The sequence below is a fragment of the Oryza glaberrima genome, chromosome 6 (genome assembly GCF_000147395.1).
Source record: "Oryza glaberrima chromosome 6, OglaRS2, whole genome shotgun sequence".
NCBI lineage: Eukaryota > Viridiplantae > Streptophyta > Magnoliopsida > Poales > Poaceae > Oryza > Oryza glaberrima.
In genome coordinates this window covers 24,841,786-24,866,242 of record NC_068331.1, presented here as the reverse complement: position 1 = coordinate 24,866,242, position 24,457 = coordinate 24,841,786, and the positions used below count along the sequence as shown (strand labels likewise).

The 24,457-nt window shown below is 40.8% G+C and overlaps 3 protein-coding genes across 5 annotated transcripts; all 3 read left to right on the top strand.

Annotated features, from left to right (window-relative positions):
- The first annotated feature begins 91 nt into the window (after window positions 1-91).
- Window positions 92-5,205, top strand: LOC127777269 (phosphoenolpyruvate phosphatase). 2 transcript variants are annotated; one of them, XM_052303844.1, is made up of 10 exons: window positions 92-179; window positions 845-1,048; window positions 1,123-1,323; window positions 1,793-1,904; window positions 2,221-2,444; window positions 3,059-3,197; window positions 3,752-3,972; window positions 4,177-4,298; window positions 4,399-4,560; window positions 4,803-5,205. In XM_052303844.1, exons 2-10 carry the CDS (start codon window positions 881-883, stop codon window positions 4,882-4,884), a joined length of 1,431 nt encoding a protein of 476 aa, XP_052159804.1. In that variant the 5' UTR covers window positions 92-179; window positions 845-880; the 3' UTR covers window positions 4,885-5,205. The 2 variants fall into 2 exon arrangements, with proteins under 2 accessions (XP_052159804.1, XP_052159803.1); XM_052303843.1 differs by lacking the exon at window positions 92-179 and adding an exon at window positions 186-511.
- A 3,836-nt stretch (window positions 5,206-9,041) lies between these two features.
- On the top strand, window positions 9,042-17,387 carry LOC127776284 (probable sucrose-phosphate synthase 3). 2 transcript variants are annotated; one of them, XM_052302643.1, is made up of 13 exons: window positions 9,042-9,390; window positions 9,553-9,648; window positions 12,060-12,268; window positions 12,610-12,673; window positions 12,865-13,563; window positions 13,718-13,825; window positions 14,008-14,139; window positions 14,269-14,445; window positions 14,699-14,752; window positions 14,839-14,901; window positions 15,018-15,722; window positions 15,891-16,018; window positions 16,598-17,387. In XM_052302643.1, exons 1-13 carry the CDS (start codon window positions 9,163-9,165, stop codon window positions 16,872-16,874), a joined length of 2,940 nt encoding a protein of 979 aa, XP_052158603.1. In that variant the 5' UTR covers window positions 9,042-9,162; the 3' UTR covers window positions 16,875-17,387. The 2 variants fall into 2 exon arrangements, with proteins under 2 accessions (XP_052158603.1, XP_052158604.1); XM_052302644.1 differs by having other exon boundaries at window positions 9,043-9,390; window positions 9,553-9,642.
- Window positions 17,388-21,004: 3,617 nt separating this feature from the next.
- LOC127778067 (heptahelical transmembrane protein ADIPOR1) lies at window positions 21,005-24,457 on the top strand. The gene is made up of 4 exons (XM_052304711.1): window positions 21,005-21,605; window positions 21,707-21,802; window positions 22,189-22,243; window positions 23,406-24,457. The coding sequence occupies exons 1-4, from the start codon at window positions 21,322-21,324 to the stop codon at window positions 24,099-24,101; spliced, it is 1,131 nt and encodes a 376-aa protein (XP_052160671.1). The 5' UTR covers window positions 21,005-21,321; the 3' UTR covers window positions 24,102-24,457.

Genomic DNA, 24,457 nt, shown 5'->3' with positions numbered 1-24,457 from the left:
AGAAAGTTGTTTTATAAAATTTATATTAATCTATTTTTCTAAAAAAATAACTAATATTTAATTAATTATGCGCTAAGTAGGAAAGGTCCCAACTAACAGCCGTCTCGTAACACCAAACATGATCCTCTCTCTCTGTCTCCGTCCCCAACCCAGCGCGAGACGATCCCCTCCCCTGCACGGTAAGCGAATCCTCCCACCCTTTTTCCAGCTTCGCTTCGAATCATCCTCCTCCTCGTCTCGACTTCGAATCAGTAGATCCTCTGCGATCCTACGCTTTCTCCTCCATTTTCTCGCCACCACCGTAGTAGACGAGCCGTGCGGTATACTTGTACTACAGAGTTTGCTTCCGTGAGGTGTCAGCTTTGCTACGCCGCCTTCACTCCTCGCCTCCGCTGGTGGGTGGTGGGCTTCTCTCCCGCTCGCCATCCTCTCCGTCGTCTTCGCCGGCGAGGCGGCGCGGCGGCGCGGCCCCCATTCCACCGGCGCGTCCGTCTCGGGTGGTTCGAATCAGGTATTCGTTTCTTCCTCCTCCGCGCTTCGCTTGGTGAGCGGGCGCGAGGCGTGGATTGAAGATCCATCCGAACTTGGGGTGTGCTTGGATTGGGTGCCCTCTGGTAGTACAGCGCCATAGCTGTTCGTGTTTATTCTGTACGAATCTCTGCTGGTTGTACCAGGGAGGTCCAGGACGACACACCATAGCCATGTGGCTGATTCATGTGCACAATTTTTTTATTTTTTTAAAAAAACGTTTAATCCCTCATTTCGAGTATTTTCTGTGGTCATACTCGTATGAATCTCAATATCTCATAGGTGTTTGTTTTGGTCTCAATTGAACATGTAACAGGTTCAAAACGGGGATCGGTAGTGTTCTGCATCAGTGATGGGCTGGAGATTTGCGTTGTTACTGTTACATGTTCTTCTGTGCCTTGTCAATGGCGTCTCCTGTGGCCGCACGAGCTCTTACGTGCGTACGGAGTACCCATCGACTGATATACCTCTAGAAAGCGAATGGTTTGCGGTTCCAAACGGCTACAATGCGCCACAGCAGGTATCTAAACTCTTCTGCCAGATCAGTTCATTGCAATGAATCGACGGTGTTTTAATTGATTGGTCTGCTGCCAGGTTCATATCACTCAAGGTGACTATAATGGAAAAGCTGCTATAGTATCATGGGTTACTGTAGCAGAACCTGGGACAAGTGAGGTGCTCTATGGTAAAAATGAGCACCAGTATGATCAGAGAGCGGAAGGAACAGTAACAAATTATACCTTTTACGACTATAAATCTGGATATATTCACCATTGCCTTGTTGATGGTCTTGAGGTACTAGACTTCATTTTCTTCATATCGTTTAGGCTTTGCATTTTATACTTGCATACAATTGTAGAAATATTTGTCCAACATTATGTTTACCCATGCAAAATACTAAAATAGAATAACCTACAACATCATGTTTCCTTTGTAAACAGCTTAGACATATTCTAAGTAACTATCACACAACCTTCTCACTTATAATTCCATAATGATCTACTTTAGCTGTAAACTTAGAGTTATTATGCACGAATTTGATTTGCCAGAGAACTTTTCTTCGTCAAATTTCAATTGAGTAAGGTTATCATGTTGAAACACGATGCTCACCTGCACAAATTATTTTCACACACTTTCTTAGTTCTGTGGAATAGTTCCACTGTTCTAGTATGATGCATTAACAAAATACTCTGTGTGCACATTATTTTGTTGTTAGTTCCAATTTAAAATTGTAAATATATAAAATTACTATATTGTTTTGCAGTATAACACCAAATATTATTATAAGATTGGAAGTGGAGATTCAGCTCGAGAATTTTGGTTTGAAACTCCTCCAGCAATTGATCCAGATGCATCATACACATTTGGCATAATTGGTTCGTCTTTTTTTTTCTCAAGTATTTTTTCGTTAACAGCATGTGTCATCGAATTACTTTGGATCTCTGCAACATCTCTTCTAGGATTTTACCTAGGTTGCATGAGTCATATAAGATAGATCTCAACAAGATTATACTATCAGAAGGACTGGAAACACATCCTCTGTTCTTGTCAAACATCCTAGCTTTAGGATAAGGGAATACATGAACGGAAAAAATGGGGATCAATGACTTCATGGAAAGAACCACTATGTCAAGATATGGTTATAGTGTCCGAGCTTGTTGATACTAAAGTCTTCTGGCTGTGCTTTGCTAGGTGATCTGGGGCAGACATTTAATTCCCTCTCAACCCTTCAACATTATGAGAAAACCGAAGGTCAAACTGTTTTATTTGTTGGGGATTTGTCATATGCTGATAGATATCAACATAATGACGGTGTTCGTTGGGATTCTTGGGGGCGGCTTGTGGAACGTAGTACCGCTTATCAACCATGGATTTGGAGCGCTGGTAACCATGAAATTGAATACAGGCCTGATCTGGTAAGTTAACATTCTTCTCATCTATACACCAGTTGTTTTTTTTTACCACATATTCCTCTGATTGGAAGTAGTGATTTCTCGACATTTTGTAAACTCCCAACTTTTTTGGAATTTTCCTTGCTTTAGCATGTTCAGAAGAGGACAATTACAGGCAAATAATACTGAAGAAAATAGATATGTGATCTATAGATCTTTGTATTAGTTTATTTTTTCTTATAGCTGGCTGTACGTGGATTTACACACTGACAAGGATCTGTGCTTATAAGCTACTCCGTCCGTCCCATTTTAAGTGCAGCCATGGTTTTCCGCGCCAACTTTGATCGTCCGTCTTATTTGAAATTTTTTTGAAAAAATTAAAAACCATAAGTCACAAGTAAAATATTATTCATGTTTTATCATCTCATAACAACAAAAATACTAATTATAAAAAAATTTCAAATAAGGCGGACGATCAAAGTTGGACGCGGAAACTCATGATTGCACTTAAAATGGGACTGAGGGAGTAATAACTTATCCATTGTTCAGAATAACACTGCAGTTCCACCTGAGCATTTTAACTAGCTGACATAGTTGTCTTTCTTTAACCCTGACCGCATTCGTATTTATGTTTTCAGGGAGAAACTTCTACATTTAAGCCATATCTGCATAGATGTCACACTCCATATTTGGCATCAAAGAGCAGTTCTCCTATGTGGTATGCAGTCAGACGTGCATCTGCTCATATCATTGTGCTTTCTAGCTATTCTCCATTCGGTAAGATAAAGATCCTTTCTCTGACTTGCTTTGTTTTGTATATGCCATTAAGTCTGTACAAACCACCAGATTTAGTGGTGGCGGCTGTGGTGGTGATAGTGACTTGGGAGTTCCAAGTGCTTCACGTAGTTCAAAATTCCAAGTCAAGGAGGGGCAAAAGTAGCACTTCTTAGACAAAAGAAATTATCGTGTTACTGTCTTCTTGTCTTCTTACTGATCCAAATGTGAGTATGACGATATTCTTTATCTCTGATGCGGATGGATAGAAACATAAAGTCTTCTCTGGTTTGATTGAAAGTTTGAAACTACTAATAATGCAAGGTTCCACGTTCCAGCTGTTTGAAACCTGTAACATTGTGTGGGGACAGGCATGGATGCTCCCTTGAATGAGTGCAGATCTACTAGTATCTTTTTTTCATTGGCGTAATATCCTGACCATCATCTACTATATTTAGAAGTGATTATGTGATGCATGTATGATTTGATAGTTGGATGATTCTTTTCATTGAATATTTTGTTGTATGCCTTATAAGCTTATCTCTGATGTTTACCAGTAAAATACACTCCTCAATGGACCTGGTTGAAGTATGAATTGAAGCATGTGGATAGAGAGAAGACTCCTTGGCTTATTGTTCTCATGCATTCTCCCATGTACAACAGCAATGAAGCACATTACATGGAGGGTGAGAGTATGAGGGCTGCTTTTGAGAAATGGTTTGTGAAGTACAAGGTTGACTTGGTATTTGCAGGGCACGTGCATGCTTATGAGAGATCGGTAAATATTTACTTAATTCTTTGGCACAAGCTTCTTTGATATTAAAAAAAAAAGAGCTGAATTTGGTCTGAATCTCGTAAAGTTATATTTTGAGAATTGACCAGAAGAAATTATGCTAGCCTGTTATTTCATTTATAGTCGAAGAGCTCTGAACTTTGATTTTTGTTTCCTCGTAAGTACCTTTCTATATGTCTATGTTTGCAGTATCGTATCTCTAACATCAACTACAACATAACATCGGGTAATCGATATCCTGTGCCAGACAAATCTGCTCCTGTGTACATAACAGTTGGTGATGGAGGCAACCAGGAAGGGCTTGCTTCAAGGTAAAGGCAAATGAATTTATAGCGGAAAACATACTATTTGTAATATTGTTGTTTACGCACTCCTACGGTTCACTCATTGTTCAAAATCACGGTGTTGCAGGTTCAGTGATCCACAGCCAGACTACTCTGCATTCAGGGAGGCTAGTTATGGTCATTCGATCTTGCAACTGAAAAACAGGACTCATGCTATCTACCAGTGGAATAGAAACGATGATGGGAAGCATGTACCTGCGGACAATGTGGTGTTTCACAACCAGTATTGGTGAGTGCAGTGATCGATAACGCTTCAATTGTTCACAACGCTCATTGGTTGCCCCTGTTCGTAATGCTCACTGAAGCTAGTGATTTTTTTTCTTTGAACTAGAGCCTGTAAAGGCCCCAATTTCTTTTACTAGAAATGATCACATTACAAAGTCTGACTGAAGCTAGTGATATGCAGACCTTCACTCTTATTTCTAGTTTTTGTTGCCTAGATAGCTGATTAAAAAGGACATTGTTTGGCAGGGCAAGCAACACTCGCCGCAGGAGGCTGAAGAAGAAGCATTTTCACTTGGATCAAATTGAGGACTTGATATCCGTGTTCTAGGAGTTGATCTTTCAGAACACTGCATCGCAGACTTTCTGAAACGGTGGCGGAATAGCTCTGTTGCCCTTTGGTCTTGAGCCTCGACCGAGTGAGGCAGAGGCTCTCGGCTCTCATGTAAAGGAACCATGCACAGGTTTGTGGGGTTACTATTATTGAGCACTGTATTGTATGATGAAGACAATCCGATCAGCAGATGATTAGTGCTGTACACATGTAGCATTTCACAGCCAGCGACAGTTTCGCAATGTGACAGTATCTTCAATAAAGTTTCAAAGGGTTGTGAACCGAGATTGCAGTATTAGCTGCCCTCTGTTCGTAAAAGATCTTATTTCTAACTATGTATCTCGACATTAAATAAGGTCTTACAGGGACTGAAGGGCGCATATAGCTAGAATTTTCCATCTAAACGTCACACTATCTGTTAAACCATGGCAGCTTAACCCAGAAACGAACACAAGTTAACAAATCTCAAAAGTTAAACGGGGCGCATTTTTTTCAATTTGTGACATCATGCTATTTTCCAAGTATAGGTGATTAAGACAAGGACGGGTGACGAAAAAAAAAAAAGAAAATTCCGTTCTCTCCTCTGAACCTGATCCTGACATGGACGTGTCCTGTGGCGATAAGAATCGTTAGGTCAACTGAACCATTCGGAGGCGCCGAGCTGGCCCAATCCCTCGAAGGCATAACCTCCTCGTTGCCGTTGCCTTTATTACGAGGAATCGATAATATTTGCATGATCCTATTCCTAATCGACCTGTAGCTTTCAATTACTAAGTTTCAACGTCTCTAATTAATTCGCGATTTTCAGCTGAGCAAAAAAACATTTCTCCGTTAGTCATCTGACGGGTTGACCATCTTCCATTTCCATCGACTTGTCCAAATCATCAGGCGTTAAAAAGGACAAATCAAAATATGCCTGGCACGGTTTTGGCTTAAAATCCGAAGCTGGTTTAAATTTTAACTTTGGTCTGAGGATTATTAATGTTAGGTGTTCCTTCGCCACTTCCATTGCCTGCCTGGCTCTCTTTTGAATTATTTTTAGGAAAAATATATTCAAAATTAGCTTCAACTTTTAATCCAAAGACCTATGCCAAACCGTTGGATCGAATCTTCCCCACACTTCAAAAAAATAATTCAAAAGCACCTGACCTACTTCGTGTTTTACAAGCAATGCCACGAACAGTACGTACCACACGTTAGGAGAATCCCATCGCGAACACCCATTGGCAGAAACAAAAATTAAAGAAAGTTCTACTAAAAAAAAGAAAGTTCTACTCAAGAGCTAGCCAAAGCTCCAACTGCCGCGCACACACTTAACTAACAAATTAAGCTCGAGACGTACTAGATCACATATCTACCATCTTCCGTTCAAAAAAAACATATCTACCATCCCAAGATTAACCAACCAATCTACTATATAAGTAATCTACAAGCCCTTCCTAAGCCTAACGACTGCTGTAATATTCGGTTTAGGGGATAAGATCAGCAGTAGATTACCCATAATTAAACTAATCTGCCGCTGATGCTGTCGCTGCTGCACATGGCTAGGTCAGCGGCAAATGATACTAATTAGAGGTGGGGGGTTAGCAGATTAGCGCTAATCAACAAGCTGGCCAAACCAGCAAAACCAACCAACCAATGACGCGTCGCTTGGCACACAGGAAAAGGCAAGGAGAGAAGGGAAGGGTCGGAGACGGTGGGTGACACCGGATGGAGACCGAGCTATAGCGCTACTGGCTTTTGCAACTCCAAGTTGGCTGGTAAACAATGGCATATTGGGGGAATATCTAAAGCGAGAGAGAGAGAGAGAGAGAGAGAGAGAGAGAAGAGGAAGAGGAGGAGGAGTGGCGACGCGACGGCGACGGCGACGGCGACGGCTGGCTGTGGCTTTCCCTTTGTGTGTTGTGTCCACTGGTGTGTGGGGCTCTTGGGTTTGCCGTTTCTCTCCGCCACTTCCTTGGCGCCAAATTTTTGTTTCTTTCTCTAGAAGTCTTGTTCTCTGGGTCTCTAGGAATTGTATATTTGTTATGGTCTTATGGAAGCAGATTTGAAGTGCCTTTCTTTCTTTCCTTTCCTTTTTTTTTTTTTTGTTCATGGTGATGAGAAACTTTATTGTAAGGAAATATATATGGTTCTGGACCATATTTAGACATGTTGGTTTATTGGACCATATTCTAGAGCCTACATGGAAACATACTTTATCCGGTTCAAATAATTTTTTTAAGTCAAATTTCTTTAAATTTTAACAAATTCATATAAACATGTAGTAATATGCCAATTTTAGTTCCATTGAATCTATTTTTATGCTAGAAATATTTATTGAAGCACGTAACAATATTTGTTTCGTGTTGAAAATGCTATATTTTTCGTAAAATTTGTTCACTTCAAATAATATTAACTCATGGCAAAAATCTTACTATGTGCAACAAAAACAAATAATACAACTGACATAATTAAAAACCATCGCTATAGCATACCCACTCCACTATGACGAGCCAGTGAGCTTACAAGGTTATCCCCTTTTATCACCAAGCCCCGTTGAGAATACACATACGGGAAACCTGCGGCGAACTACGGTTGCCATTATATGTCCCACAGCTTATAAGCCGTTGCTAAAGTTTAAATTAAAAGTTAATTTTAAGATTTTTTTTCATCGTAGTTTATTTTTCATCGTTATTGGCTTTTAAATCACTAAGGGTGTGTTTAGTTCACGCCAAAATTGAAAGTTTGGTTGAAATTGGAACGATGTGACGGAAAATTTGAAAGTTTATGTGTGTAGGAAAGTTTTGATGTGATGGAAAAGTTAGAAGTTTGAAGAAAAACTTTGGATCTAAACTCGGGCTAAGAAAATATGTATGAAAGTTTCGTCCTCAAAATATTTTTTTTGTGTGACTTATCATAATCAGCATTAGGCCGAACGCATTGCCCTTAGTTCAAAAATGGTGGGTGATGTGTGCAATGTTACTTTAACATCCGAAAACATTTGCTTAAAGACGTAGCTTTAAGACATTCTTAGCATCTAGACCGAATAGAATTGTGTTCTTTGAAGCCATGAAAGACCAAACTTATCGCTATCAAGCTAACAACCTCGCATTATTCCATATACTATGATATGGGAGTACTAATCCATAGTTGACCAAGACTCTTGAACAATAGTATTATCTGGTCTACAAATTAGACTCTTATTTGAGCTCTTTCCCTTTTCTTAATTCAAGGCAGGGTTGCCCTAAAGGTCAAATTCAATTGCCATGGAGAAGGAAAAAATGGAACAGGTGAGAAAGTAAAAGATGCTGCTCCAACAGTCCTATAGAACAGGTGAAAAAAAATGTATTATTATGTCTTACCTGGAAATCTGGAACTGGAAACTTTCCAAATCTGTCCACATAAGCTAGGAGAAAGATTCCAGTGCCATGTGGTTATAGAACTTTTAGAGCATCAGGTGAGTGAGAAGGTGGATCATGGTTAGTGTTAATTAAACACACACATATCTAGAACAAAATTAATGGTATCAAAGCAAATGCCATGGCCTATAAAGCAGGCAATAGACCATGAGGCTGTACATATAAATGAATGCTCACCTAGTCAATCAAACAAGCTGTCCAAATAACACATCATTTTTTTAGGAGAAATGATTTCAATAATTAATGCATGGCATATTATAATTGTTTTAAAATAAATGCAATGCAAAAGTTGAAAAACCAATCAAAAACCGGACAAACACTCACTTGTAACCATCGTGGCTAATAACATACCATATTATACTCTGACAAACGACAAAAGTTATACTAAAAACCTTTCTAATTTTATTACAATATCGTAAAAGCCATGAACTCCTACACGAGTTTTCTTTAAGGTTTTTGGATTCACTTTAAATTAGTCTGAATTTAAACAAAACATTTTCAAGGTTTTGGATCCAACCCTCACATGTAAGCAAGGAGAAAAAGACACACGAGACAAGTTCCTGACCGTTAGATCAAAATCCAACGGTTAACATCGGACAAAAACCCAAGTGGCCAACTGCGGTTGGGGGGCAATAACCACGTCCCATTTATTATTTCCATTTTCGATTCCATTTTTCGCTATTTATTTCGCATCGCCACCTCTTCCCTTTTCTTTTTTTATTTATTTATTTGCCACCACTTCGCCCCACACACACGCCCACGCCCACCCCTCGTCGCCTCGCCTCCTCTCGATTTCGCCGGCGGCGGCGGCAGCGGCAGCAACCGCCTCCGCCTCGCCGCCGGCGGGGGGCCCCCGCGCGCGCGGGCGGGCGCGATGTACGGCAACGACAACTGGATCAACAGCTACCTGGATGCCATCCTCGACGCCGGCAAGGGCGCCGCCGCCTCGGCCTCGGCCTCGGCGGTGGGTGGGGGAGGCGGAGCGGGGGACCGCCCCTCGCTCCTCCTCCGCGAGCGCGGCCACTTCTCCCCCGCGCGGTACTTCGTCGAGGAGGTCATCACCGGCTACGACGAGACCGACCTCTACAAGACATGGCTCCGCGTACGTCCGCGCCGCGGTCCTGCCTCTCCTCTCCCTCCGCTCACGCGCGCCGCGAGCGAATCGCCCGGCTCGCCGCGCGTGAATTTGCGGATGTTTTTTTTTTGTTTTTTTTGTTTTTACCCCCGATCTGTGTGTTGAACGGGAGGCGTGGTGTCGGCGCAGGCGAACGCGATGCGGAGCCCGCAGGAGAAGAACACGAGGCTGGAGAACATGACGTGGAGGATCTGGAACCTCGCCAGGAAGAAGAAGGAGGTGTGTGTATGTGCCCTTCTTTTTTTTTTTTGTTTTTGTTTTTGGTTCGTTGCGTCTTCTCCGTAGCACAAGTTCTTCGGTTTTGTGATTGGGTGGGGGGAGCGTTGGTAAAATCCTGTCTGCCGTTTCCATTTGGGTTCCGGGATTGTTCTGGTTTAGTGGAGATGTGGTTTGATTTAGTGTGATATTCCGCGTAGGAAGGACTTAGGGCTGGATTGATCTTGGTATACGTTGCATTTGAGAGAGCACATGGATCTGTTCGAGGGAATGCGTTAACGGAATGCTCATTGATCTCTTTCCCGTCTCCTCTACGAATTTGCTGAGGAAATGGCATGAGAGTTCTGACATAAATGTAGTAGCATTACTGCGTACCTGCAATGCTAGGTAGATTCTCGGCCCCTATCAGTTTCGAATTGTGCTGGGACAACATGGCACGGCTATATATAATTGCGTGTGCTGTTGGATAATATGCTAAATTCGCTGTCACCATTCACCATTATATGGACTCCAGCTCTTTCCATCTCTCTCTGTCTGGTTACTCTCTTAGTTTGTTGGATGCTGGTACCCTGCAGAAGAAGCTAGCAGGGATTGCGACAAATAGTCATTACATATTGGTTGCATAGACACCACAGTCAAATAGGATGCACTGAAGCTTTCTACTGGGCAATCTTTCAAATGCAGTTTAGTTTTGTTTGCTTTCTACGCGTGAAATAGATGACAAAATGCAGTGAGAGAGAAGGTCGAAGACCAGTGTTGGAGTGCCATAGATCTAGTTGGATCAATGGAGCCAAAGTATATGTTCTCCATTGTTGGAGTAGACTGTATAAGTTTCGCTGATAAGGGAACTATCTGCTTTTTTAGTGAAATCTGTAGTAATTGTGTAATGCGCACTCAAGCCAGTTACTACCTACTACAGACTGCAGAGTAGATCACGTGGTGTTCACCAATACAACTTTTTATACAAATGCTTCCTGATACATTCATGAAAGTACCTTTGTTCCAAGCAGAGAATGACACAGAGAATCGTGTACTGAACCTCAGGGTTTGAGAGGAGTGCGATGTGAGTCATCAAAAATATCCAGAACATGCATTTTATCAGAAGAGAAGATTTTACCATAGGTCCCCTGTTTTTTCCCTTCATTTTGCACAGCAAACACACACATTCTGATTTCTTTTGCTCAGGTATGACATTTTTACTTCCATATTTAGTTCTACCACTTTGTTCCATCCTTTGAATCTTTAGAAAGCTTGAGGTAGTGTCTTATTTTGTTGAAGGTGACATAGACAAAGCCAGTCTTGATCAAAACGGTCTGCATTCAGAAACCCTCCCATTATCCTCTGCTTCTGGTCATCATTGCTATCCACATTCAAGCAAGCAAAACTGCACAGTTCTATTGACACCTCCTGCAAACCCATTATTTGGCTTCTCTTATTTTTCCTCTAATTTGCATTTTGATTGCACTGAGGCTTGGCAAAGAAAGAACACATACAAATGATAATGTTGATGACTTTATTGGACGCGTTTGTGGCAACACTGGGGCATGGGTGATCACTCAGTGTGCATGTACCTTACAACTTATGTTGATTTCTCATCCACCTCATCCATGACAGTAATCAAGTGAGCTGTTGACTCTTGCAAGTGTGGGTCTTTGATTGAATAAATTGGAATATGTAGCCAAGTAAGATTCACATTAGAACTAGAGCGGCAATAAGGTGCGTACAGTACAGTTGATCGAAACAATACCAGATTGTTTCTTATGTCAATATTTAGATGCTCAAAGGTCATACCAACGGGAGGAAAATGTGATGTGTTTCAAAAAATAAAAATAAAAATGTGATACATCACTAAAAGTCGTATGCTCACTTGTTGATCATTTACTTGTCTTTTGGTTTTCAATTTGTTTCATTCATCTAACATGCTGGATAACTTCTAACTTCGGTGGAACTATTTTTCTTACAGAAGAGCCTTCTATATCAACCATTGTACATAATGAACTAGTGACATATATCAGTAGTCTTATTGCTATTGTCTAGTCCATATGTTGTTTGCACATGGCATGCTCTCACACCACCTATTTCTTGTACTAATCAGTTGATTGATGCATTGTCCTGAGGTTTGAATTGTTCCATCATTTAAAGAAAATAAAATTGCCATTTTTTAATTGTGCCATCTCAAGTTGTCAGATTTTTACATGTATTCCCAAAACTTTCACCTTTTGACACCTTTGAGGTACATTAGATATATTACATTTTATATAGGAATATTTGCACTGAGCGCTGATGTTTCTTTCACTTCTAATATGTAATCCATGTTGGTCCTCAAAAAGCAAAGTTTCCCTTTCCAATTTCAGTTCCTAAGTTTTGTACCTCTTCCGTTTTTGTGCATTTGTTTATTTCTGAAGTATTTTCATGCTCAGTTGGAGAAGGAGGAAGCCAATCGCTTGTTGAAACGCCGTCTAGAGACAGAGAGGCCACGGGTTGAGACTACTTCAGATATGTCGGAAGATCTCTTTGAAGGTGAGAAGGGAGAGGATGCTGGTGATCCTTCTGTTGCCTATGGTGACAGCACAACTGGGAACACACCTAGGATCAGTTCAGTTGACAAGCTGTACATAGTGTTGATCAGGTACACAGTAGTTTCTTTAATATCATCATATTGTATCCTTTTAAGTCAATGTGCAGTGTAGGTTCTTGGTACACGTAAAACCCTGTTTGCAATCAATTCATATGCACTGAGCTGCTATTTACATAAAATGCAAACATGACATAGCTAAAAAATGACCTAGAGGAAATCAACATTGCAAATTTAGTGTACAACTGATAATCAATCCCTTAGACTCAGAATTAGTGATAATACCTCTTTCTCCTATTTCGCACTTTGATATATGATGAAATTTGCAGGTTTGTTGATATGTATGTTCACATGTATTGGCCTTATAATTCCTTTATGATGTATTAATACTGCAGCCTTCATGGCCTGGTCCGTGGTGAGAACATGGAGCTTGGCCGTGATTCAGATACTGGCGGACAGGTATTGTTTGTTGCATGTGCTTATATGAGATATGCATTCCGTTATCCAACTTGAACAGCTATACAATCTAGCTTTATCCTGTAGTCAAGTGGTGGTTAGCTATTATCTTTATTCTGTCTTACATAAGGTCCACCAACACGAAGAATCTGTATGGAAATAATTCTTTATGCATCTGTTGTGTCATTGCATAGGTCAAGTATGTTGTGGAACTTGCTAAAGCATTGAGCTCATGTCCTGGAGTTTACCGGGTTGATCTTTTTACAAGACAGATCTTAGCGCCAAATTTTGATCGTAGCTATGGTGAACCAGTGGAACCTTTGGCATCAACAAGCTTCAAGAATTTTAAGCAGGAAAGAGGAGAGAATAGTGGTGCATATATCATCCGAATACCATTTGGACCAAAAGACAAATATCTAGCTAAGGAACATCTCTGGCCTTTCATTCAAGAATTTGTTGATGGCGCCCTCAGTCATATAGTGAAGATGTCAAGGGCCATAGGTGAAGAAATCAGCTGTGGGCATCCGGCGTGGCCTGCTGTGATTCATGGTCATTATGCTAGTGCAGGAGTTGCTGCTGCTCTACTGTCAGGAGCACTTAATGTTCCCATGGTCTTTACAGGGCATTTTCTTGGGAAAGATAAGTTGGAAGAGCTTCTCAAGCAAGGGAGACAGACAAGGGAGCAAATAAACATGACATACAAAATAATGTGTAGAATTGAGGCAGAGGAGTTGGCTCTTGATGCATCTGAAATAGTTATAGCAAGCACTAGGCAAGAGATAGAAGAGCAATGGAATTTGTATGACGGTTTTGAGGTCATACTTGCAAGGAAACTCCGTGCAAGAGTCAAGCGTGGTGCTAACTGCTATGGTCGCTATATGCCTCGTATGGTTGTGAGTATACTTATGCATCATAATCTTTTCTTTTTTCACTCCGAAAATAGTCAATGGTAACTACTGCACAATTATTTTCATAATTGGGTAATTTGCTGTTATAATCTGCTGTAGAGGTTTAATGTGCATTAGTTCCCTGTTCCTTGTTCTGCAGATCATTCCCCCAGGTGTTGAATTTGGCCATATGATTCATGACTTCGATATGGATGGTGAGGAAGACGGTCCATCCCCAGCCTCTGAAGATCCATCTATTTGGTCCGAGGTCATTTTTTCTTTTCTTTTTTAGATTCATACATGCAAGATCCCACCTACTAGTTCACCTAATATTTTCTTTAGAATAAAACTTAGTAGTTTGCACATTTAATATTTGAGAACATTTATTTGCTTATTCATGTTTATCCTGCAGTTTTAACTTTATGCACTAATAATTTGTATGGGTGGCAGATAATGCGGTTCTTTACAAACCCTAGGAAACCTATGATTCTGGCAGTTGCTCGCCCTTATCCTGAAAAGAATATTACTACTCTTGTGAAGGCGTTTGGTGAGTGCCGACCACTGAGGGAGCTTGCTAATCTAGTAAGACAAAACTGCATTTTGATGTCTTAATTTCAATATCATACTTATTATGCATTAAGTTTGATTGCTGCTATTAATCTGAAACGTCCTTATATTTAATTAGTACTAACTTATGATGTTGCGTTGCAGACATTGATAATGGGAAACCGTGAGGCTATTTCCAAGATGCATAATATGAGTGCAGCTGTTTTGACATCAGTACTTACATTGATTGATGAATATGATTTGTATGGTCAAGTGGCATACCCAAAGCGTCACAAACACTCGGAAGTTCCTGATATTTACCGTTTAGCAGTGAGAACAAAGGTGTGTTATGTCTGAACAAAAGATATTCATTGGTGATGGCATTCTTATCTTTGCTTTGAATGTCTAGCACTTGAAGTAGAAAACTTGTGACCAATAAATTAAGTTGTTCAAATGGCTGAAGGATTCAGTATCTGTTTCTTTGAAGTCAAAATCTTATAGCAAAGATTTGTAATGTTTGTAGGATTTACAGTACTTCTTTAGCAATTTCCTGTACCGGTTATATTGACGCTGATCATCCATTGAACATCTGCAGGGTGCTTTTGTAAATGTGCCTTACTTTGAACAGTTCGGTGTCACCTTGATAGAGGTCATTATCATTGTATCTAAATTCAGCTTGCTTCCATTACTGAATTTTGTATCTAATTAACACCAATCTGCTATTTTCGTGAGCAGGCTGCCATGCATGGTTTGCCTGTAATTGCAACAAAAAATGGAGCTCCTGTTGAAATTCACCAGGTATCTGAGCATATTTATTGTGCCTTTGTTAAACTTAGATATTTTTTACCTAGGAAAGTATTATCAACTACTAGCTGGGATGAAGATCACCATGTCTTTTCCATGGATGTATGCAGGTGCTGGACAATGGTCTCCTTGTTGATCCCCATGATCAGCATGCAATTGCAGATGCACTCTATAAACTCCTTTCTGAAAAACAACTTTGGTCAAAATGCCGAGAGAATGGGCTGAAAAATATACATCAGTTTTCTTGGCCTGAACATTGCAAGAATTACTTGTCAAGGATATCAACTCTTGGCCCAAGGCATCCTGCTTTTGCAAGCAATGAAGACCGGATTAAGGCACCTATTAAGGGAAGGAAGCATGTCACTGTTATTGCTGTAGATTCTGTCAGTAAGGAAGATCTGATTCGCATTGTCAGAAATTCTATCGAGGCTGCACGTAAAGAAAATTTGTCAGGATCGACAGGTTTTGTGTTGTCGACTTCCCTGACAATAGGGGAGATACATTCTCTATTAATGTCTGCTGGCATGCTTCCTACTGATTTCCATGCTTTCATATGCAATAGTGGAAGTGATTTGTATTATCCTTCATGTACTGGTGATACACCAAGCAACTCCCGTGTTACATTTGCATTAGATCGTAGTTACCAATCACATATAGAGTATCATTGGGGAGGAGAAGGTTTAAGGAAATATCTAGTGAAGTGGGCTTCTTCCGTGGTAGAAAGAAGAGGGAGGATTGAAAAACAAGTTATCTTCGAAGATCCAGAGCACTCTTCAACATACTGTCTTGCATTTAAAGTGGTCAATCCAAATCATGTAAGCCTTTTCCTTCCAGAGTTCATGATATTTGGTTGGAATTGTATTTCTTTATATATTCTGTGAACTGCTCAAGTGCATCCTTTTCTAAAAAGGGTTTAGGTATATTGTTTTATAGCTTGTTAGATGCAAGGTTTTTCTTAATTGTTGTTTGTTTATGAATTGTAGTTACCTCCTTTAAAGGAGCTGCAAAAGTTGATGAGAATTCAGTCACTCCGTTGTCACGCTCTGTATAACCATGGTGCTACCAGACTATCTGTAATTCCAATCCACGCATCACGGTCTAAGGCTCTAAGGTTTGTTTGATTTTCTTATTTTCCTCATTCATTTATCTCTTCTGTTCTTAACATGTTCTGATGTACCAGTATTGTTGTGGTTAACATTTTTTCTGAACTTGGCTCAAAATGTGGGGCAGTTTTGCCTGTCTGATCTTTTTTGTGTGGGTTACGATCAATACTTTTCCATAGAGGATTAGGTATATTTCTTGGCCTCTTGGGTGAGGAAAGACTATATTCCAAGTCTTTGTTTGAGAACTCCAATTTTACAGACCACTGAAATTCAAGTTTCCATGGCTTCCTACTCCCTCTTTCCCAAAATATAAGGTATTTTGACTGGATGGGACACATTCTAGTCTGTCTATATTCATATTACTAGGATATGTTCCATCTAAGCAAAGTACCTTATATTTTGGGACGGAGGGAGTATCTTTTAGGAAAAAGGAATGTGTATGAGATGCTGTTAGACCAAATTAGCAAGCAACAGTAGTAACTTTTCGCTCATGGGCTTGTTAAATAGTTTTTTATATTCAATTCCCATTTGCACCTAGCCTAGCAGCATATATGTGTGCTCTCCATGTTGACAAAATTCTGTTCTAGGTACTTATCTGTTCGCTGGGGCATAGAGTTGCAAAATGTGGTGGTTCTTGTTGGTGAAACTGGTGATTCCGATTACGAAGAATTGTTTGGAGGTCTTCATAAGACGGTCATCCTTAAGGGTGAATTCAACACATCTGCAAATAGAATCCATTCTGTTAGGCGGTATCCTTTACAAGATGTTGTTGCACTTGATAGCCCAAACATCATTGGAATTGAGGGTTATGGCACTGATGACATGAGGTCTGCTCTGAAACAACTGGATATACGGGCACAGTGACACCAAGCCCCCATCTGTTTATCATTAATATATGAAGAAAACCAGTGGACGATACAAAGACAGCAAACAAACACTAGCATTTCCATACTTGATGGAGATGCCGATTTTGCCATGTAAGTCATGTAGTTTATGTGTGTGGTCCTTGAGCTGTGAATAGCATTCCGAAATCTCATCCCATTGAGATTTTGGTATGTGGCAATTTTGGAGTAAAAATCGATTCCATCCAGGAATACGGACAAAAGAAATTGGTTACAATGTTGATAATGAAAAACATGTTAAGGAAGCATTAATTCAGCAAGAAAAGCTTCCAAAATCACTACAATTCTTGGCCAAGCTTGCAATTCCCCTTTTTTTGAAGTGGAAGCTTATGTTGTGTGTTTACTGCTGGGTGGACCATATGGCCCTGGCAGCCCTTCTTTACTATGTTTACTCCAGGAGGGCTGCCTAGCTTTCGTGTAAGTATTGTTTGACACGATGGTTCATTCTATATATCCAAAGTTTTGTTGAGATCAATGCATTTTTGTTGTTTGTCCTTGGATGGCCAAAGATTAGTACTACCATCTAGTTGATGTTTACCTGCCATAACAGTTTCTAACTTCTTTTTTACTGAGAAACAGCGTGTCTTGTGTTTATAGCATTGATTTCCATGTCCATATGTTGCTGGTGGTTATGTAGTTATTGTGGCAACTATAACGCAGACGCCAACTCCGACTTCGTATAAAATGCCTATATTTATCCTGATTAATATCATTGGTCAATGTGAGTTGTACTCAACGCAGCTGTAGTTTGGTGTAGTAGCTGCAACAATTAAGCCATGTTTTCTTCAACTTCTTTTCACACTATCTTCCATCTTTAGTTTAAAGTCTGATCGTTTCGCATACAACTGATAAACCGTAAAATGCTTATCAGTAATTAAAGAATAATTTATGAGTAAAACTTTTATATTTGTGTTAAAATAAATTATAATAAAAACCCTTAAAATCAACTATAAAATTAAATTTTAGCCACAGTTGATAAGCCAAAAGGCGAAGATTGAAGATTTGATCTTTATGTGAACTAACCAATTAATTGAAGATTTGATCTTTATGTGAACTAACCAATTTTTAATGCTCTTAATTTTGTTTTGATTTTGCTAAAAGAAGAGTTTGTTATTGTTGATGCTAACTTATACTTGTTGCCAGAAAACTTTAGGACAGTTGGGGCGATTGGTTTTGGGTATTGGTTATCGGTTTATGGTTGGCCATCCGTATCAGCTTATCAGAGCAAGGCAGTAATACAGCCGACCTGTTAGCTATAAGTTTCTGTATAGTCTTCTCTTAGCTTACCCATATAATAGTTAGCTCTTTACAATAAATACAGGGCACACTTATCTCTCTCACAGAGTTTCTTGGTTCTTGTGTCCAAGTCGGCTATAAGTTTACAGCCCGCTTCTCCTCTCTCTCCTCTCTTCTCTCCTCCACCTCAGCATTTAGCCGGCTTGTAGTCTACTATTATACTTGCTCTCAGGGGATTGTGATACGTCTGCTCATCTTGAACAATATCTAGTCAAAGTCGCGTCTTTTTTGCGTAATGTCGCATCTTTTTTGCGTAATGTCTAATTGAATTTAAATCTGCGAAAAAGGTTCCTGTTCGGTCGGCGAGAGGTCAGACTTCAAAAAATTAAAATGGGGGTTGCCCCAATTGCCTTTTTCTTTTCTGGTCAGACTGCAGATTTCTGTCCAATTAATACATGGAGAACTTATAGTTTCAAAATAACTGCTATGTTTTTGCTGACACCTTCATATCAACTAGCTGACATTTACACAACATTTAGAAGAAATACTCCTTCCAGTTAAAAAATTCCATAAAAATTTTAAATGCTTGTGTTTTTTTTTAAAAAATGGTATACTTAGATTTTCCTTGAAAAAGACTATTATAATTGTTAGAAATATAAAAAAATATTGCCCCTAAACATAAAATATTTATTATAAGAGAGAATAATTGTTTTTTAGGAAGACAAATTTTGCCACAAGACACTCAGAATTTGTGTAATTGTTTGGTGGACATCGTAAAAAATGTCAAGGTTAGAGGACACTCCAAAAAGTTGGTAATTTGTTAGGGGATACTTTCAACCCAATTGAAGAGACAAAAATTTCAAAAAGATGATAAAGCCCTTAGAGCCAAAAGTTTCTAACTTGACGTTGGAGCAATGATGGAATATACTTCAGCTGACGCTGGAGTGATGATGGAACATACTTCGGTTTGATGGAAGATTTATGGTTGCATAATTTCCAAATTATCTTCCAACACCATGTTAGAAGCTTGTTGCTGCGGGGGCATTCTCATCTGTTTTATGAATCTCTCTTCAATTGGATCAAAAATGTTGCGAACTACCAAATTTAGGAATATTCTTCAGCCGTGGCACATGTTTTACTATATCTATCAACAAATTATACAAACTTTAGATGTCTTATAGCAAAATTTGCGTTCAAGGAATATTTTGAAGCTATAACGCAAATCATTCAAGTATGCAACTAGGCAAGATGGGCTAGAAGAAGAAGAGATGTGCTTGCAAACCAAAGCCAGCGAACTACACCGACTGAAAAATATATTTAAGAAAATAAAACGAGAGCAATTCTCTTGCGTCAGCTTTGGTAACCCCTCCTGTTCAGTGCCACATTCATGGCTAACTCACCAATCATTCTATGCAAACCTGCACGTTTCCTCGTAAGGCGCAAAAAACGGTGAAGTACTACGACGAATCGGTCAATCGGACAAGTCATCTCTCTCGGACTGCAGACTGAAAGTCTGAAACTCAGCCATTCTATACCAGTACGAGTACAGTACAAGATTGGGTTAGCTCAGGTTGGTTGTGAGCTTCCCAACTAATCTGAATCTGAAGCTCCCTGAAGTTGAATTCAGAAAGCTTTCATTATCTCTAATGAAGCAATCAGAGCCTCAATTTTCAACGGTTGCCTGCACGCCACAGAGAGAAAATTAACCTGCAGCTTCTTGCTGGACTGCGAGAGTGCCCATTGCTGAAGAATTTATTGTGACAGGTGGGAAGATGGAGGGATGGATGGCCAGCTGACACCTACAACATAGACGGGTCAAAACTTCAGAAATGGACCCGGAGCAAACAACAGCTACCTAATTCTATTTCAAAGCACTTTCTTTATGCTGTCAATTTGAAAAAAAAAAAACCCTCTACTACTCCCTCCCTCAACCTATAGTACTAATATGGAAACATTTTAGTATGTCCATTGGTTTTATATGAGATGGAGGAAAGATATAACAACGGAAGGGAGGGTAAATATACTTTTATAATGAGTGTTATATCTTTGGTCTCTTTACACCGTGAATGTACACAATTATATATACATGTAAGTGCAAATACGTGGTGTGGTTAAAGTGATAATGAGCTTGCTATACTATTTGGTGAAAGAAAATATACCGCCTCCTATCATTAATATTTGACGTCATATAATATCGACATAAGTTTGTGTGTAGCGTCAAATATAATGTTGGGGGGGCATATTTTTGTAATGAAAAGGTTTTATATCTTTATTCTCTCTACCTCGTAGATGCACATAGTCATACATGCATGTAAGCGTAAATGTGTTGTGTGGTGAAAGTGATAATGAACTTGCTAGACTTTTTTTGACACCTAGTTATGCTCCCTTTTTTATGCACTGCCGCACCATCTCTTTTCTCCTCTTCTCTGTTATCATCGTATATATATATTTTACATTGAACCTATTGTTGGCTACGCCATTATTGCATCCACCACTGCTGTCAAACTGTGTAAAAAATGACATACCACTATTAAGAGTGTTAACTATAAACCAATACCCTCAGGCTATATAAAAAATGATTTCAACAATATTGATGCTTAGCAATAATGCAGACACATCGAAATTCTTGAGTTAGGTGTCCAAAGGCATTTAATCAATATTTCACTGGTATTTGACATGGACTTTTATAGAAGAAAAATACATCACTGTAGTAGTAGTATCTTTTTCCAAGCCCTGTTAGCAACAGTATTGATGTGGTTGTCCTCCTACTCTACCTGTATTTGTCCTCTTCCACCTCATACCAAATAAAACCCCCCTCTCCATTGCTCTCGCAGCGTATACTCTCACCCAAAATACACACAATCTCACGCCATTTGCACCTACAAATCTCATCATCTCATCAATATCCATTTCTACAAAAAAAAATCCATTTCAGTATTTCATTGCTGTAGCATCAAATTTATTGGCATTATTTGCTGATATTGCATGCTGCATTGAGAAGAAAATTAAAGAAACTGACTTGGATAGCACTGCACTCTAGCTACCATTTTCTTGGCTTGTTTGCGAAAGCTGCTCCATCTCCTGTGTCCTAGGCTCTTTCCCTTTTTAACCCCGTGCCACAGCTAGCCAGCCAAGCACTGCACAAACCTTTCCCCTGAAGAGGCCAAGAAGTTATGGGAGAGGAGGCAGCCATGGCCACCATGGAGAGCGCCTACCATGATGAGCTTGCTCCGGCGGCGGCGGCGGCGCCGGCGAAGGGAGGAGGGAGCAAGAAGAAGAGGAAGCAGCAGAAGAGGGAGGAGAAGAGGAAGGAGTGCAGGCTGGTGAGCTACCACGAGCTGCCGGACTACATGAAGGAGAACGAGTTCATCCTCGACTACTACCGCTCCGAGTGGCCCATCCTCAATGCCCTCCTCAGCCTCTTCTCCTGGCACAACGAGACCATCAACATCTGGACGTATGGATTTCAACCTGAATTTTTCTGAATTTGATTCTGGTTCAGCTTTGTGTGTTGTGTTCTTGCTGCTCATCGTGTGGGTGTTCTTGGTGTTTGTTCAGGCATCTTCTTGGGTTCGTGCTGTTCTTCGGCCTCACCGTCCTGCATCTTGGCCAGTACTTCCCCCAGGTTGCTGATCTCATCGGACACCTCTCCTGGTGAGTTTGTGAAAGCCTCAGTGGAATTTGTTTGGTTAAAATCTTGGCTAATGTGTCCTGGAATTAGTAGCACGAAATAGTTTAGTTTTTCAGTAGCTGTGAGATGAATATTTTAACGTTTTAAGGCACTGAATAGGATTCTACATCCTACTTGTTTCTTGTTAATCAAATTATGCTGAGTGATAGCATGAGAGTTTCGATAAATCTAGCTGCTTGTGTATCGACAAATTAAATCTCACCAACAAATTCACTCCAATTCCATACAACCTGGAAAATGACAAGTTGCAGTTTTTATTTCAGATGTCTATGTGCTTTGCATGCTTAATATTCTGTTCACTGTCTGTCCCTTTTTTTTTTCTGAGAATTGTACTTCTATTTGACTGCAGGCCAATCTCAAAGGTTGCTGAAAATGTCTCCAGCAACATTGGAGATGTCCTCTCTGTGAGTAAAGCTTCTATTTCCTGAAATCATTCATTCCTGTGATAGAAGTAGAAGTTACTGATAAGAAAAAAAAATACTGGATTGCAGTAATATTATTGGGCTGGTTAGATCCACATGCTTAGGAGATTCATTGTGCAGCTTTGAGTGGCTCCACTTTTCAGTACTGTCCTGTTTCCTTCTGTTTGTTCAGATGTGCATGATTTGGACTTTTTGGATGGCAGCTGGGCCAAAGTGTTGGGTGGGGCTTCTGATTGCTTTCACCTTTACCTGATGAACCTTGCCAAATTAGGTCCCCTTTTACTGGTGCCCATTCATGACAAATCCTAGATTAAGTGTTGGCCACTTCACTTCACCACAAGATGTTAAGCTTTGGTGATGTGTTCATAGGACTTGGTTGTGACTTGGTGATTGTGATGATTAAGTCTACCCGCTACGACACGACTCCAGTGTCTCCGCGGGTTATCTTTTCTTCTTGAGATCCTTGTGCCTTGGATGTCTAGATTGACAAGATACATCATGCAACCACCAAAGGGAAGATTTTGAGACTTGAGGGGAAGATTTTGGGAGGTTAAGAGGTTAGGGGTCACTAAAATTGGCAAACATTGGGGACACATATACAAGGCGATATTTGCATGAACGTGGTAGCAGTTTATCGCGTGTGATCCTTCCCTTTGTGTTTTCATACCAAACCTTCTTCCATCCTCATATGGTAACAGTTGTCCTCTCTTTTTGTGATTGAGACTAGTTGGTAGACAATTTTGGGCAACCATAGTAAACCTTCATTTTTTTGCATAATTAATTACTTGCTAGCTAAATTCATTGCTTGTCATGGCTTCCCAACTGTTCTTGACCAAAGAACAGTGTTTGGTAACCAAATAGAAATTTTTAGATAAGGAAGATGAATTTGTTCGGAGTTCGGACACCAATATGGTTAGATGTTCTATTCAAGCGTTGAAACGAATGTCGTCGCAATAATTCGGTGTTCCCAGTCTTCTAAATTCTAATGCATATGCTTTAATTTGGAGAGTATATTGCTTTCAGATGTTTAATGACATATTATACTTCGATGTGATATGCTACAATGATGATCGGTGTCCGATCAGCTGTCGTGTCACGTCAATGGTTTGATCGAGTTTGGCGTGTGTGTCCATGCATTGGCCAGGGCGCGGCGTCGTTCATGCAGGCGAGCCCGGCGTCGAGCGCCGGCGCCATGGCGGCGGCGTGGCCGGTGACGGCGGCGGCGGCGGCGACAACGCGGTGGCCGTTCTTCGTGTTCCTCGCGGGCGCCATGTTCTGCCTGCTGAGCAGCGCGGCGTGCCACCTCCTGTCGTGCCACTCGCACCGCCTCAACCTGTTCCTCATCCGCCTCGACTACACCGGCATCGCCGTCATGATCGTCGTCTCCTTCTTCCCGCCCATCTACTACATCTTCCAGTGCGAACCGCGGTGGCAGGTGGTGTACCTGTCGGCGATCACCGCCGCCGGGGTGGCCACCGTGTACGCGCTCATGTCGCCCAGGCTGAGCGCGGCGAGGTACCGCGCCCACCGCGCGCTGCTGTTCGTCGCCATGGGCCTCTCCGGCGTCGTCCCCGCCGCCCACGCCGTCGCCGTCAACTGGCACGAGCCCCGCCGGAACGTGACGCTGGCGTACGAGGGCGCCATGGCGGCGTCCTACCTCGCCGGCACCGCGTTCTACCTCACCCGCGTCCCGGAGCGGTGGCGCCCCGGCATGTTCGACCTGTGCGGCCACAGCCACCAGATCTTCCACGCGCTCGTCATCGCCGGCGCGCTCGCGCACTACGCCGCCGCCATCGTCTTCATCCAGGCACGCGACGAGATGGGCTGCCCGGCGCCATAGCTAAGCTAGCGATCGAACACACAAGAAAACATTTCTCTCCATGGATCGATGAACCAAATGATAATTCGATACAGCAGAGTACACAAGAAGCATATATATACAGCGGTAGACGATCGAATTAATTGATTTGAGTGGTTTTGTTTTTGTGAGTTTTTTTTTTAAAAAAAATTTTAAGTTTGTTTAGCTTGCAGGAGTTGGTCATCAAGTGTGAGATATTACCGTGTCGTCCGGTTAATGACAAGGATTTATTGATTGTTATGATGTCGAAACTTGTACATACAAGAAGCAACTGTTGCTTATTCGTTCGTTGTAAGATGCAACAAATTAAGAAGAGAGAGAGAGATAAGGCAACAAAA

Excerpts from the sequence above, each read along its gene's own strand:
- LOC127778067 (XM_052304711.1), top strand. The coding sequence starts at position 21,322 with ATGGGAGAGGAGGCAGCCATGGCCACCATGGAGAGCGCCTACCATGAT. Across the intron at positions 21,606-21,706 it reads GAGACCATCAACATCTGGAC|GCATCTTCTTGGGTTCGTGC; the intron begins GTATGGATTTCA and ends GTGTTTGTTCAG. Across the intron at positions 21,803-22,188 it reads CTCATCGGACACCTCTCCTG|GCCAATCTCAAAGGTTGCTG; the intron begins GTGAGTTTGTGA and ends ATTTGACTGCAG.
- LOC127777269 (XM_052303844.1), top strand. The coding sequence starts at position 881 with ATGGGCTGGAGATTTGCGTTGTTACTGTTACATGTTCTTCTGTGCCTT. Across the intron at positions 3,198-3,751 it reads TTCTAGCTATTCTCCATTCG|TAAAATACACTCCTCAATGG; the intron begins GTAAGATAAAGA and ends GATGTTTACCAG. Across the intron at positions 3,973-4,176 it reads TGCATGCTTATGAGAGATCG|TATCGTATCTCTAACATCAA; the intron begins GTAAATATTTAC and ends CTATGTTTGCAG.
- LOC127776284 (XM_052302643.1), top strand. The coding sequence starts at position 9,163 with ATGTACGGCAACGACAACTGGATCAACAGCTACCTGGATGCCATCCTC. Across the intron at positions 12,674-12,864 it reads ATTCAGATACTGGCGGACAG|GTCAAGTATGTTGTGGAACT; the intron begins GTATTGTTTGTT and ends GTCATTGCATAG. Across the intron at positions 13,826-14,007 it reads ATCCATCTATTTGGTCCGAG|ATAATGCGGTTCTTTACAAA; the intron begins GTCATTTTTTCT and ends TATGGGTGGCAG.